Genomic DNA, 16,305 nt, shown 5'->3' on the forward strand with positions numbered 1-16,305 from the left:
ACTCCTGCCCTGACCTTACCTTCGTGCGCAATACTGGCCCCGTCATTGCGCATGGGCCTTTAGAGGAGCACCTTGGTAGTGACCACTCACTACATTGTGGCGACCACTTTGTCATTACGGGGTGCACGCAGGCCCGAGCGAAATGTGCGTATGACGGATTGGGTGAAATTCAGGGAACGTCGCCAGGACCCACCTGAGCGCCAAGGGTACAAACGCTGGCTTGACTCTCTCGCACAAGACCTAGAGGCCACCACGAGCACACTGCGCACCACAACTGAGACACCAGACATAGACCCGCATTTACTTCATCTTTGGAACGCCCGCAGAGGGTTGACACGACGATGGAAACGACAATGCCTCAACCGCAAACTTGGGAAATGTATAGATCAAATTACACGGGAATCTCAGGAGTATGCAGAGATCCTTACGAGGAATAACTGGCGAGGATTTTGCAATCGCCTCTCAGGCACTTTGAGCACAGCAAACACGTGGTCGATTCTTCGCTCACTCACAGATCCCACCACAACAAAGGGAAAAACATTTCAACAGCTGCACATCCTAATGCACGAGTACAGGGACGATGTCTCGACACTCCTCAGAGAGCTAGAGAAGCATTTCATACCCACAGGCCCGCCGCCGCAGTACCTTGACTATTATTATGCAGGCGAGGCAAACGAATTGCTCGATGCAGACATCACATCTGACGAGGTGCGGGTGGTCCTACAAGACCTACGCCGCAACACGGCACCGGGAGGCGACCACATCCGATTCGCCACCCTTCGTAACCTCAGTGACGCGGATGTTAACCACCTCACCCATATCTTCAATGATTGCTGGCGCAAGGGCATGCTTCCCCAAGCATGGCGACATGCCGACATCACACTGATCCCCAAACCGGGCAAGCCTGTTAAGGTTGAAATCTTACGACCCATCTCCCTAACATCCTGCATTGGTAAGCTCATGGAGCATGTACTCTTGGGGCATCTGCAGCCCTTCCTCGAAGAAAAATCATTCTTTTCTAACTCACAATTCGGATATCAGGCTCATCTGTCTGCCAAAGATGTGCTTTTACAATTGCGGGAGGAGGTCATAGGACCTCTGTCGTCCGCCCAAACGAGAGCACTCATCGCCTTAGACCTAAAAGGGGCATTCGATAATGTTGAACGTGACCTCATCCTTCACAGTGTAGCACATTCACACTGTGGAACTCGTATGTACAACTATATCCGTGCATTTCTTCGATATCGCAGAGCCACCGTAGGAATGGGACCGCATCGACCCGGTATGATTCGCCTTGTAGGACGTGGGACACCCCAGGGCTCAGTTCTTTCCGCTACTCTATTCAATATCGTGCTCGCAGGGCTCCCCCGGCTACTCGACCAGATCCCTGATGTCGCCCACGCTATTTATGCTGACGACATTACTATCTGGTCGACACGGGGTTCCGACGGAGCCATCCAGGACCGAGTGCAGCAAGCAGTCGATACAGTTTCCGAGTACGCAAGAAAATGCGGCTTAAGATGTGCTCTGGAAAAGTCGGAGCTCATAATCATTCGCCCCCGGAGCCGTTCCTCTACTCCCCCTATCACTGTGCACGTGGATGGCACACCGATACCACAGGTTAATCGTGCTCGTATTCTCGGCCTACATGTCTAAGCAGATGGCAGGTCAAACTACACTGTTTCCCTTCTGTCCAGACAGATTGAGCAAATTCTGGCCATGATCCGGAGGGTCTCCAACAGGCGCTCGGGCCTTCGAGAAGAGGACCTGCTGCGCTTGGTGGAGGCATGCGTGATCAGCCACCTTACATACCATCTCCCATTTCAGCGGTTGACCCAAGCGCAACAACTTCACATAGACGCAATGATTCGCAAAGGGACAAAGCTGGCCCATGGCTTCCCGAATTATACTTCCACACGCCGTCTCCTTAACTTAGGGACACATAACACACTAGGCACGCTGCTAGAGGCACATTGGGTCAGCCATCGCCAGCGCCTCCTACTCACTCCTACTGGCCACAATCTTCTCACACGGCTAGGATACTCTATCCCACCCCTTGAATCTGAAACCCATCCAACGATCTTGTCATCAGCGATACGCCAAGCACTAAGTATCCATCCATTGCCACGTAATATGCACCCCGAGCATGACAAAGGGCGGCGCAAAGCCCGTGTACGATACATTGGCCGCATGCTTGCAAACATCCCGGAAACACATACTTTATACACGGACACATCACGCACTCAAGAGGGCTATACCTCGGTAGTTTTTGGATGGCACTGAATCCCTGAGAGACTCTGCTGCAATGCGCGGAACAAATGCCGCTTACGGAGAAATTCTTGGTGTTGCTCTTGCAATTCGATACGCCATCCGTGTTCCTGAGGAAGTGTATATATTGACGGACTTGCAACAGGCAGGCCGGGCATTCCTATCAGGATATGGCATTCTGAGAGCGGCGCACCAAATTCTCAAACAGATCCCGCAAAATACACCAACCACACCTTCCCGCATCCACTTACTCTGGACCCCTGGTCATACCTCACTGCCGGGTAACGAACGCGCACATGCGGTTGCCCGATAAATTTCCCTCCGGGCGACTCGGTGTGATTAGGCGACTAGTTCAGAGGGGGGGGATCCCTTGCTCCGTTACAAAGACATACTCCATCATTATACATGCATTCGTCGCACCCACGCCGCACCACTGCCGTCCTTCTCGCGGGAGGAAGCAGTGGCATTACGCCAGTTACAAACCGCAACTTTTCCAAATCTTGTCTCTCTCAATAAATTCTACCCACACTGTTATGCAGATCATTGCCCTGGCTGTGGCAGCTCGCCCACAATCTTCCACGCCACGATTGAGTGCACTGCAAACCTCTTTCCTCCCTTGCCAACTCTCCTTTACCCCTTATGCAACAAAGAGCTGTGGGACGATGCCCTACGCGACGGACCTCCTGAGGTCTTCCGAGCTGTGATACAACGGGCTTGAAACATCACCGGAATCATCTTAGGGACCCTGGACTGAGGGTTCCTCCCACACTGCTCTCGCCATTCAAATATTATTAATGAAGATGTTTTACTCTCTCTCTCCTGCTGTTACACTAATACGTACGTCCATAGCGTAATCGAACTGCGTGGGTGCGCTCACTCAAGAAAACTGTTTGTTGTGTGCCCATCAAAAGAAACCAACACGTGTGACAAACTTCCGCTAATCTTCATCTTAACGCCAACAAGCTAGGGCAATTAGTTTTCGCAAGTCTTAAAAAAAAAAGAAAAGAAACGGAAATGCATGCACGGCGGCATCCCACCTATGCGCACCCCTGTGAGCACTAAATGAGCGAGAAACAAGCGGTCGCCCTTTGAGCGATTAAGAAAGAGACAGCCATCAGTTTCACAAACGCAAAAAGCCGAAATTGCCCGCGAAACAAAATCCAAACGGCCGCCCACTTGCACGCACGCCAATGCGCAAGCGGTAGTATATAGATGCGCGGCAGCAAACTAGTGCTAAAACAAACCATGCAACGAAAACCAAGAGAGGAAGGCTTCCCCAAAAAATTCCCTGTATCCCCACATAGTGGCAGCACATGACAGAAAAGAAAGAGTTAAGGAATTGGCGCGCTTTTTAAACGTACAGACAGTGGCGTAAATATACACCATCGACCATTTTCGGACTTGTTCGCGGCGCCGTATATTTACGTCATTGACCGTCAAAGGGTTAAAGCCTGGTCTCTGCATAAAAAGATGGCGCACGTGAAGTTCCGAAGCACGGATGTGTGACCTCCCCCTCCTCCCTTGATCCACTCTGACCTCGGTGAAGATTTGACCACCGAGATGAGTGAGCACCGTGCACGCATTTCAGAAGCCACATGGAAAGTCGCTTGCTTTCAACCATACTAGCGTAACCGTGCTTTCAAGGCATGTCTCCAGCATGCATCAGAGCAATGCAGTACTGTGCACGGTGGCCGTGGCTTTTGATCTCGAAGGCTATGAATGTAGCACTCTAGTGCACGGTTTATGCTGCACTTTGGTAACACTCTGTGCAATCTCAGAAGCTATGGCGGTGGCACTCTCGTTCTTGTGCAGTTCTCTGCGTGGCACCGTGTGCACTACATTATGTACTCTATTTGGACGATTGAAACCAATTTGAACCAACGACCATTGAAGGGGTGCTATCGATATTCATGCAGCACGACGCACCGCTGCCACACAAAGTTGCAGAGTCGGTGCTTACGGTTTGTCGTCGCTTCATTTACGTTTTTGCTGATAACAGTTTGTGATGGCGTTCTACCTTTCAAATGTCACACTTTTTCGGCCAAAGAAACAAAAAAATGTAACTTTACAGCTCTCGGCTTGTGCATAACCAGATCTGCAACCGTAATGACAAGTCCTTTGTAAAATAACGGTATGCTGCAGTTGTTCCCGCTTCCAGTGAACTAGAATGTTTTGTTATCCTTTGCAGAATCCACTCATGTCCTGCTGACAGCAAAATTAATTACAAGGTCCCGAAGAAAAAGTGGTGGTGGACGCGCTCGTAGTTTTGGAATAGGAGGTGACTGAAACTGGCAGAGTTCGATTCGAAGGACTTACGATGTCGCATGCATTTCATTCTTTAAGAAGGGGAAGATCGTTGATTCATTCACTCGTGAAAATATACATGCCAAAACATGTACAATAGGAGGTCCCAAAGCTCTGGGCTGTAGGGAGATCTCCTGTACAAATTTTAAGAAATAAATCAGGTTAACGTAAAGGCAGCAAAGACGTAAGGTTGTTGCTAACACAACAAACAAGTACTAACAGAAAGAAAGTAAACTCATCAAAACATAATATAAGATAAACTAATATGACGTTATACAGAACTAATGATGGCAGATCTAATAAAGCATACAAACTGCATACAAATTATGTTTTAACGGAAACTTGCAGCTAGATGTGGAGAAGCATGATGAAAAAAAAATGGAGGTACTGAAAATTCTCTTTTTGAACCAAAGTGGTGTCAAATTGTAAGTGCTGATTCCAGCTGCAGCGCCATTAATTTTTGGGTGTTTTGAATGGTGAGTCCACGTGTCATGAACTACCAATACAACAACCAGTTTTGTGGAATTATGGATTTCATTATAAATGGGTTCTACTCTGTAAATGTTGCATTTTACATTGAGTGCACGGTTTTATATTGAGTCAGCTGTGTTGCATTCTAGAGCTGCAGTTGCATACAGTTATCAACACTTTCTACAGCAACCTCCACCAGCCCGACTGTTGGTGACTTAAGACGCCTTATTCCTGCATGCTTAATCTGTTGCTGCTCACAGGGCTGTTGCTGGAAGGCCGTCTTTATTTCTTCTATCCAGGCAATGCGAGCAGTATACATGAACATCAGGGATCTTGTGGGAGCCCTTGATGAACTTGAGATGGCGACTGTCCGCCTGGAAGTCCATCTCCCCGTCGAGGAGGTGGACAAGGATGCCCCACCTTTGCCTGTGAACGTCCTTAGGCCATGGGAGGTGATGTGTGCTTTGCTTGTTGACAATTGTTCAATGAGGGACACTAGAGATGGTCAGTACACGTCACCAGACTGCTGCATCACTCTTTCACTATGCTAAGTGCTTGTGAACTAGGAATTTGGTGATCTGTGTAACGTTGGGCTCAAATGTCTTGTAACTAGGGATGTGCAAATATCGTCTAGTACATATTGAATCAAATATTGAATTGAATCAAGGGAAAGAAAGCTGAATATCAAATCAAATATGGAATAGTAGAAAATTGAACACAAGCTTTTATGCTTGCAGATTTTGTGCAAGAAACATGGTGCTGCACATGCTCAAGGGGCTACTCAGATTACATAACAAGAATCTAGCTAGCTATCAGTAACTTAGGTATATGGGGTTTGAGGTGTATAGTATACTCTGCTCCTAATAAAGGGAACACCAAGTTTGTATGCCAGCACTGATAACAACTCAGTTCATATATGAAGCTCTGGAAAATATATTTTAGATTTAGAATTTCAGTAGAATAGAGTCAAATGCTTTTTTTTCCCTCCGAAGCTGAAGAAATAGTGAAGTTGTCCTAAATACCAATTAGGTGTTCAGTTTAATAGTGGGTCATACTGTGCTTAATGGCAATCTTCTATTGCTTAGAAACTTCTGCTTTCCATTTTTGTTCCAAGAAACAGGAGGGATGTTTCATCTTTATGGCAGGTGATTTCTGTGGGATATCGACTCATTAAGGCCAATCTGCGCAATGGAAAAATGTGGGGAACGCGCATAATGCGACAGTCAGCACCACGGTCATTGGCGCCACGTGGATCGACCTCGTTTGGCACCTGCGGTAAAGAGTTCTAAAATCGGGAGTCTAATTAAAATCTCTTTGCTGTGCTGTTCTGCGTCTCCCAACCCCATCTCTCATAACAGCCGCACGCCCTGAGATCGGTGACACAAGACGATGCTCTAACGGTCAGTCCCAAACGCCGGTGACTAATAAACACCTTTACCAGTGGTGGAGGGTGCTTCGGCCTACAACGTCCATCCTGGAACTTCGATCCCGTACCCTACGCTCAACCATGCCTGAAGACACATTCCAGCAAACCCCTCCTACTCCATCCCAGCAAGTACCTCCTCCGTCCATCATGTGCTCTGGCATGCTTCGCCACAGGGCCCTGCCATTTTCAGCGGTGTGGACGACACCAACATGGAGGACTGGCTGATGATATGTGAGAGGGCATGCGCCCACAACAAATTGGACGACCCCGCAGAACTGAGGAATGTGCACTTCTATCTCGCTGGTGTGGCCATTCTCTGGTACAACAACCATGAGTCCGATTTTCTGACGTGGTCCTCTTTCAATACCTCTTTAGTGGCTGTGTTTGGTCACCTCGCTATGCGCAAGCTGTGTGCTGAGCACGTTTGAGAGAACGTGCACAGCAACCGGGTGAATCATTTACCTGCTACATTCAGAATGTTCTGGACTTGTGTAAGAGAGTCAATGCGACGATGTTGGAGTCCGACAAAATCCAGCATGTCATGAAAGGGATAAAGGACGATGCTTTCAACATGCTTCTTGCAAAGAATCCTCAGTCCCTGGCCGACATTGTCACTCTATGCCAAAGCTACAAGGAGCTACACAGGCAGCGCTTGTTGACATGTCACCGTTCATCACACGACAAACACATTGCTGGTTTGGCTACCATCTCCGACCAGTCAGCGTGCCCAAACTGTTAATCTCCATTGCAATCGCATCGCTAGTGTCTCCCGTGATAAAATTCACACGAAAATAAAGTTTCCTGATGCTTTGCGATGCCAGAAAGCGCGGTCTCTGAACTGTCAAAAAGTGGTCAAAAGGCCGCAGGCAAACTTGTGCCATAGCATTCCATGGGGTGCGCTCAATGAGTAAAGTTGTACCGCTCTAAAGAGCACTTCTGGTGCTGAAACCTGTTGAAAAGCACAAAAGAAGTGTCCCTCCGATTATAAGTGCCATTTTTCTAGACATTTGTCAATGCCACGGCCGCGACAGTGCGCGAACACTGAAACTCAAACCGTAGAATTAGCACAGTGTCGTCGACAACGGTGCGCCGTAAAACTCTCATTTTGCAAACTTCACAGCTGCACACCTCGGCGAAAAATTGCCCATTAATCATGCAAAGCCCCTGCTGCAGAAATGTTCAGTTTTCACAATCACGCTGCGTACCCACAATGAGCGGCCAATCACTTTTTGAACACAACTTAAGACTCGAGCCATGGCATTTGTGGTGCTTTCCAGCGTGATACACTTTTAGTCTTCTGGGACTTCTGCACCCCCCCTATAAATGTGGCCACTGCCTTCCCCTCCTCATTCGCTCATTAGTCTCACATCATTTGGACACCAGTCACTTCTCTCATTTGCCTTCATGTCAACTCGTCACCTCCTCGCTGCCAGTTTTGACATTGCTGCTCCTCCAAAGCTGCTCTTTTCGAGCCTACCCTCCCAAGCAGAATCTTCCACCAATGGGTGCCCTACCGCGGTTCCTGCTTCTTGCTCTCCACAACTCTGATCGCCTTTCTTCCGCTACACGTGAAGCTGATGCCAAGCCCGCCATTGCAACCGTTGCCATCACCACCAGGCTGCACTGATGAGGAAAGCAAGGTGACCTGACGACATTTTGAAGCTTCTGCCTTCTGCATTGCATGTTGCGTTTAGTCACTTTGGCACCAACATTGTGTGCATTTGGATCCGTGCTGCAGACCATGTGATTTGTTAGGCATGCCTCGCGTGTGCTTTTATGATCTACAGTGATAAATGGCTCCGTCGATCTCCGGGCAAAAGTGCCCGACTTTACAGCAGAAAGTTCTGCTGATGGAAGAAGTTGAAAAGGGCGGCTGGCAGAAAACTCACATCACGAAGAAATTCTGCATACTGCCGTCTACTTAATCAGCTGTATTGAAAAACAAGGAAGCTGTGTTGGATGGCTTTGAAAAGAGCTTCTTGGTGAAGAGAAAGAGAAATTGTGATTCAAAATACCCTGAAGGGGAAGGTGCACTTCTACAGTGGCTGAAGAACGCTAGGAGTGCAAATCTCCTTGTATTTGGACCTGCACTTACTGCAAAAGACGAAGCTCTCGCCCTCCAGAGGGGTGATAAATATTTCAAGGGCAGCAATGGCTGGCTTGAGTGGTTCAAGAAACAACATGGTGTGACCTTGAACTCTATTGTTGGCGAAAGCGCAGCTGTGAGCCGTGGCACTGTATGCATATGGCACCAAGATCGGCCCCAAGCTCTACTTGAAAAGTATGAAGACAAAGACATCTACAACCTAGATCAGGCTGCATTCTTCTACAACATGCTACCGAATCGCACGTCCACTACCCTTAGCAGACACTCATCTGGAGGAAAACAGAGCAAGGAGCATATCACGGTGCTGTTTTCTGCCAATGCAACAGGCGAGGACAAGCTTCCTTTGTTGATACTGGGGAAGGCGGAGAAGCCACGGTGCTCGCAAAATGCAACTATGAATACATCTATAGAAGTAACAAGTGGGCATGGATGACTGCTGCTATTTTTGAAGACTATGTGCGCCTTTTGGATAGATGGTTTGACGCAAAGAATCAGCAAGTGCTTTTCATAATTGACAATTGCAGTCCCGCTGAGTTCGTTATAACGAGGGGTTACTGTTATGTAGGCGTGGCCGCCAAGAACGACACACTGGGCACATCGGGCATGCCGGGACGGCGGCCTGAAGAGAGACGCAGACAGAGACTGAGAGCTTGTTTATTGTGAGCATGGCACCCTAAATAGGCTCAGCATTGCTATTACAGCACCCCATGAGGGCGAGTAAGTTTCAGTCTCGAAACTGAAACCCCGATGTAACAATAACTGTAGGTTACCAATGCCTTTTGGAAAGAGGTTGACATGCTAGTGTGATAACATTTGCTGGTAACAAATGCCATTCGTTAATTGAAGGCATAAGAGGGGAGTTTTGGAACCTATTTGTCCGTGCAAAGATATAGCTTAATTTATGATGCTTGAAATTATAATGCACTTGTTGAATGTGGGCCACAACAAAGGGTGATAGAATGCTGTGAGCTGTGATAAAATGCGTGAAAGAATGATAAGTGGGTGTGTTTTCTGCACATTATTGAAAGCGGCAGTATTTTAAGCCTTTCTTTCAGGGCAGACCTACTGTGATATCGCAAAAAGAATCATGTGATGAACCTTGCTGTTTTGTTTTGCATAGAGTCAAGCATGTGGGCGAGATTATCATAGTGAGAATGCCAAATGATCGTGAGAATGCCAAATGCGACGTCGGTTAAGTAAAACAGCACATTGTGCAACTTTGTGACGTCGTCCCACTTGTTATGCTGGCTCACCCTTTCGTAAGATGACAACCAATCCTCCACGTCATGATCATCGGTGCCGCTAAAGATGGCAGGATCACGCTGGCGCAATGCACCGGAAACGATGACCGTCGGAGGCTGGGGTGCATCTTCCTGGGTGGTTTCGTCAGGCATGGTCGCAGCAGTCGGTAGCGTCCTGCTTCGGAGTTCCAGTTTTTGAGGTTACCCCGCACCTCCACCAAATGAAGTGGGGTTTATGTAGCTCGTTCGAGGGATCGCAAGTAGCTCTAGATACGAGTCCTAGCGCTTCGCACCAACAACCCGCGCTCGTGTCTCGCGCCGCAGCGGTGGCAGTCCGCACAGTGCCACATGCATATTACCCACTACAACTACAGTGCCACATGCATATTACCCGCTACACGTTGTAAACTCCGGAGATGGCCTGATTAAAGAGACATAAGCGTTAAGTCTGGTTTCACTTTAAGTCTAGTTTTCATTTGTGAGGTATAGGCGTCATTCGAGGAGACCAAGTTTCTTCAGTGATTTATCAGCGATGTATTCAACATGAGTAGACCAACTTAAATGTGAGATAAGAAAAATGTCGAGGTATTTACAAGAATTAATTAATTCAATTTTCAAATTATTTATCTTATAGTGGTTAGATAACGGTGAGGCTGTTTGTGAATGTAACATGCTTCATCTTGTTGACATTTATTTCCATTTGCCAAGTACGGCATCATTGCTGAAGTTGGGATATATTTGATTGCAGGTTAGTTGTATCATTCTGGCTGGTTATTTTTCTGTAGATTACGCAGTTGTAGGTGAACAAGCGGAGAGTAGTAGTGGGGGTAGTTACTATATTATTAATATTGTTACAGGGATGTTGCGAGTATAGAAAGACTATATTTACAATATATATACAGGCTGAGTAAGAATAGTTACGATGGCTGACCACCAACAACAAGCAGCCAGTGTCTCCGATCTTCTTCCTCTCTCTTCTTTCACCCTTCTGTAACAGGACTCCCGGGTGGCAAAGCGCCGTCTTGGTGCTTGATAGGCTAGGCGAAGTACTGCGAGAGAAGTATGGCTTCAGCCGCGAAACATGCACGACCTCAACAGGCATCTGACTTGAAGATGCATCAAAGTGTAGCGGCGAAATCTTGTTATTTATGTCGTTAACTTGGCGTAGGACTTTATAAGGCCCTGTGTAGCTTGAGAGAAGCTTCTGGAAGAAGCCAACCCGATGACATGGTGTCCAGAGGAGCACCTAAGCACCTGGTGCGAACTTAACATCGCGATGGCAGCGATTGTAATGCTCTTTTTGTATATGCTGCGAGGCTAATAAACGAGATCGGCCGACTTGACATGCCATGTGAGTGCTATGGATGACTTCACGAGCATACTCAGTTGCAACACGCGGCACTGAAGGGAGGATGGTTTCAAACGGCAATGTGGGGTCGCGACCATACAAGAGATAAAAGGGCGAGTATCCTGCAGTGTCATGTCGGGACGAGTTATACGCGAACATCACGTAAGCTAGCATGGCGTCCCAGTCGCAATGTTCGTTGGAGACGTACGACAGCATCTCTGTGATTGTTCGGTTGAGACATTCCGTAAGACTGTTTGTTTGTGGGTGGTAGGCAGTGGACAGCTTGTGCTCAGTGGCACAAGAGTGGAGGAGGAGGTCATCGACAACTCGAGATAAGAACGAGCGGCCACAGTCTGTAAGTAACTGTCGAGGTGCACCGTCGTGGAGAATGACGTTGTGGAGGAGAAAATCGGCGACGTCTGTTGCGCAACTATTATTATTTTATTATTTAAAGATACTTTACAGGCCCCTAGAGGCATTGTGTAAGGGGGGAGAGTGCACTCAAAGGCTACACAATAATTAGAATACGTATGTGAATACATATTCAAAAGATACAGCGTAAGAAATGCACTAACATGCAGTAATGTAGTGTTAAAAAATTGTGCAAAAGAAAGACTGAATGCTTTTGAACGCGAGAGGTCAGTGAACTAGAAATTTTCACAAAGTAAAATATAACCAATAGAGTTACAGAGCGAGCGGGACAATATTTGGCTATAATAAAACAGTATTTAAGGGGTAGTAGCACAGCAATAACAGGAAACTCAAGAAAAAATAACACGTTAGGTTATGTAGACTTTGAAAGATGCGTTGCTAGAATATGCCGGAATTTTTCCTGCCACTCTCATAAGCAATGCCATTAGGAAGATTTTTCCAAAGGCGAATGGTTCTTGGAAGAGCGGGGTAGTTAAATGAATTAGTCTTCCCATTGATATGTATGAAATTGAACTGATTGTACAGCCGGTGTGACCTGTAATGAGCAGGTTCAAGAGGCAGGACTGAAGGTGCTGTATTATGGACATATTTATGAAATAATGATAGCAGGGCTATATCACGGCGATAATGCAAGGGCTGTAGTGAGATGTTGAGTTTAATTTGTGTAATGCTTTTGTTATAGTCATAACAATGTGAAATAAAACGCGCAGCCCTATCCTGGATAGATTCGAGTTTTTTGATCAAGTATTTCTGATCGGGAGGCCAAATGGATGCGGCGTATTCAAGCTGAGGTCAAACAAATGTTAGATAAGCTAGTTTACGAATGTCTTTAGTAGAATTATGCAACTTGTGTCTTATGTACCCTAATGATCTTGAAGTATTAGCTCATATGTATGCAATGTGCATTGACCACGAAAGAGTCGAAGTTAGGTGAACACCAAGATATTGTTACGTGTAGAAAGACAGACGAAAGAGGCTATTTACAGGCTATTTACACTTGAACCAGGCAGCCAGGCCGACACTCGCACGCACCAACTTCGTCGTTCTCGCGGCAGCTCCTCTCTTGAGTATCTCCCGATAATATTGTTACGCATGAAGAAAACGAAGACCAGTGAACGTGCTTGCGGTCCCGGGTGGAGGAAGGAAGAAGAGGACGACGCTCAGTTGATAAACCAGCTGACCGCTCTTGCGCTCACCTCCGCGACTTCAAGTAAACGGTCCCCTTCATCCGTAAGGGTTACAAACGGTCTCCTTCGCACGCAACAAAGTGGTGGAGGTGCGGGGTATCGCTCCCAACAACGGAACCATCACTGCCGCAGCTTCGTCGAAGCCGTCGACTTGCCGGCCTCCCGCCATCAGCCGTGACCATCTTCGACATGCCAGAAGAAGGAGCCACTCCGAGGGCAGCGCCTAGCAGTCCACTGCCATACTACCGAGTTCCACCCACCTTCGGAGGCAAAGCGGGGGAAGATGCCGACGAGTGGCTCGTCCACTACAAACGAGTGAGCAAATCCAACGGGTGGGATGCAACCGCTCAGCTCACCAATGTTGTGTTCTCCCTGACCGATACCGCCCTCGTGTGGTATGAGTACCACGAGGACGTGCTTACGACGTGGGAACATTTTGTGGACGAGCTAAAGGCTTGTTTTGGGGACTCAGTCGCCAAAAAGAAGCGTGCGGAGCAGACACTGTCTCAACGGGCGCAGCTACCAGGTGAGACATGCACAACATATATCGAAGAAGTATTAAAGCTGTGCAAGGTGGTCAGTGCTCGCATGTCAGAAGAAGATAAAGTCGGACATTTGCTGAAAGGAGTGGCTGAGGATGTATACAATTTTCTAATTGGAAAGGAGAGCCTCAGTTCTGTGTCTGACGTCATTCGGCACTGCAGAACTTTTGAAACGCTCAAGATGCGTCGGATTGCGCCAAAGTTTGGTCGATTGGCAAACGTGACGACGGTTGCCAGTGTGGACACGAGTCCTTGCCTCGACCTTCCTTCCACCATTCGACAGATCGTCCGCGAGGAACTTTCCCGCCGCGAGGAGTTGCATTCAATTGCTGACCACCATGGCGTGTACACGTCACGTGAGGCTATGACGACGCCACATTCAGCCCCTTGGCAACCGATGGTTACCGCAGCGGCCGTAGAGTACAGCGCAGCGCCACAGCCGAGGATGACAACACGCCCTCCGGCTCCGCGCTATGACCAACGCGGTCAACGCACGCCTACTCGACGCCCGATGTATCGTCGTGACACACGCCACGAACCAACCCACTACACGCGGGAAAATGATAATATCCGCTTCATCGACGAACAATCAAGGTTTCGACCTCTCCCGGTGTGTTATTCCTGTGGTGTCCCGGGTCATATATCGTGGTTTTGCAACCAGCGTATGACCACGTGGTATGGCCAGCCCTCAGAGTTTTCTCGGCCCTCAGAACGGTCACACGCTGCCCCGTGGCCAGCACATGTATCATCTGGCATCGAGTATTGGCTCAGCAGCTCCCGGAATCGCTCCCCGGCATCTGACAGGAGTTTGACACCGCCACCGCAACGTCGTGCTCCCCGTTCTCCCTCACCGCGGCATCGCACCACGTCCCCTTCGTCACCGGAAAACTAGCTAGCGCGGCCGATGGAGGTGAGGTCGCTGGAGACGTGCTACTGACAGAAATACCTCCTGTGTTGATGTTGAAAAACAAAGTGCGCGTGCTTGTAGATAATGTCCCTGTGATGGCTCTGGTGGACACAGGCGCAACAATTTCCGTCATGAGTGTCTCGTTTAAACACGTGTTAGGGCGAAAGGTTTTGTTTAAATGGGACGAAGATTCAAAGTTCTGTGGAGTGAGTGGTGAGCCATTGCGACCTATTGGTGTGTGTAGTGCTGACGTATTTTTGGGAGGCCATGTTATTACGACAGAGTTTGTAATTATTCCTCGGTCGACTCATGATGTTATTCTCGGCATGGACTTCTTGCGGGAGTGTGGTGCTACTGTCGACTGCCGCACAGGAAAAGTATTCTTAAGTGGTAGGATTCCATCAGGACTCCTGGAGAACCCTGTAGATCGCGAAACTGCACTGTGTGTTTGTGGTGATACGGTCATACCTGCATCATCTACCGTTTGCGTTCCCGTTGTCTGTTGCGGCGCCGATTCCGACTGCTTCGAAGCTACCGTAGAACCGATGCACTTTAACTGTATGAAGAAGAATGTGTTGGTGCCACATTGTGTGGTGTCGATCAAAGGTGGACGCACTGGCTTATGGACCGTAAACTGTTCTAAGGAGCCCGTTATACTATCAGATGGCATGAAATTAGCCTTCGCCAGGGAACACGCGTCCTTATCAGTGGCTGAACTTACACATGTGCCGGAAGAACCTGATGGCCACAGTTCGGAAACGGCCCTTTTGTCGAAGGTAAATAAATCGCTCAGCACGAGTGAACGCCGAACGTTAGTAGGTGTGCTTTCGAAGCACGTTTCGGTATTCGACTTTGCGCAGAAGGACAATATACCTGCAATCCCTGTGTCTCGGACGCGCCATACCATCAACACGGGTTCGGCAAATCCGATTAGACAAAAGCCATATCGTGTTTCATCATTAGAGCGCCAGATTATCAACGAACAAGTGCAAGAAATGATTAAAAAGGGAGTCGTACAAGAGTCAGCAAGTCCGTGGGCAGCTCCAGTGATTCTTGTTAAAAAAAAAAGATGGATCTTGGAGATTTTGCGTCGACTATCGCCGTTTGAATGCTGTAACAAAAAAGGACGTGTACCCACTCCCACGTATTGATGACGCAATAGACTGCCTTCATTCCGCCTCTTACTTTTCCTCAGTAGATTTATGATCCGGCTAGTGGCAAATTCCGATGCATCCTGACGACAAGGAGAAGACTGCCTTTGTAACCCCTGACGGGCTATTCGAATTTAATGTGATGCCATTTGGATTGTGCAACGCTCCGGCAACTTTCGAGAGATTTATGGACACTGTATTGCGTGGCTTGAAGTGGAACATCTGCATGTGCTACCTCGACGACGTCGTCATCTTTGACCGCACCTTCAGCGAACACAACTCGCGTCTGGATATTGTCCTGAACTGCATCAGAAACGCTGGTCTAGTGTTAAACTCTAAGAAATGCCACTTCGGAGACCGCCAAACCCTTGTGCTTGGGCACCTCGTCGACAAGGATGGCATCTGCCCTGATCCCCAGAAAACAGCAGCCGTTGAAGCGTTCAGTGCACCGCGCTGTGTCAAGGAGCTCCGTAGTTTTCTGGGGCTTTGTTCCTATTTCCGCCGATTTATTCCTAAATTCGCCGACGTTGCGTATCCGCTGACATGCCTGCTACGGAAGGACACCCCCTTTGAGTGGACTCCGGAGTGTGACTCTTCTTTTCGTCAGTTGAAGTTCCTGCTGACGTCACGACCGGTTCTTCAACACTTCAGTCCTTCAGCTCCGACAGAACTCCATACAGATGCCAGTGGCATAGGTATTGGTGCCGTCCTAGTTCAACGCTACGGTGACCGCGAACACGTGATCGCATATGCAAGCCACTCATTAAGTAGGCCCGAGCAGAATTACACTGTGACGGAACAAGAATGCCTCGCGGTAATATTTGCGGTTCAGCAGTTTCGTTCTTACCTGTATGGACGCCCCTTTACAGTGGTCACCGACCACCACTCATTGTGTTGGCTTGTGAATCTTCGTGACCCTTG

General features: G+C 48.2%; 1 protein-coding gene across 7 annotated transcripts in view; it reads left to right on the forward strand.

The window, feature by feature from the left end:
• LOC135916679 (E3 ubiquitin-protein ligase SHPRH) overlaps positions 1-16,305 on the forward strand; it is a 375,022-nt gene that overhangs the window by 231,689 nt on the left and 127,028 nt on the right. For all 7 annotated transcript variants that reach the window (XM_065450123.2, XM_065450124.2, XM_065450125.2 and 4 more), the window contains exon 17: positions 5,343-5,495. In XM_065450123.2, coding sequence (XP_065306195.2) covers positions 5,343-5,495 — 153 coding nt within the window. The remainder of the gene's footprint in view (positions 1-5,342; positions 5,496-16,305) is intronic.

This window comes from Dermacentor albipictus, chromosome 5, assembly GCF_038994185.2.
Source record: "Dermacentor albipictus isolate Rhodes 1998 colony chromosome 5, USDA_Dalb.pri_finalv2, whole genome shotgun sequence".
In the NCBI taxonomy this organism is placed as follows: Eukaryota; Metazoa; Arthropoda; class Arachnida; order Ixodida; family Ixodidae; genus Dermacentor; species Dermacentor albipictus.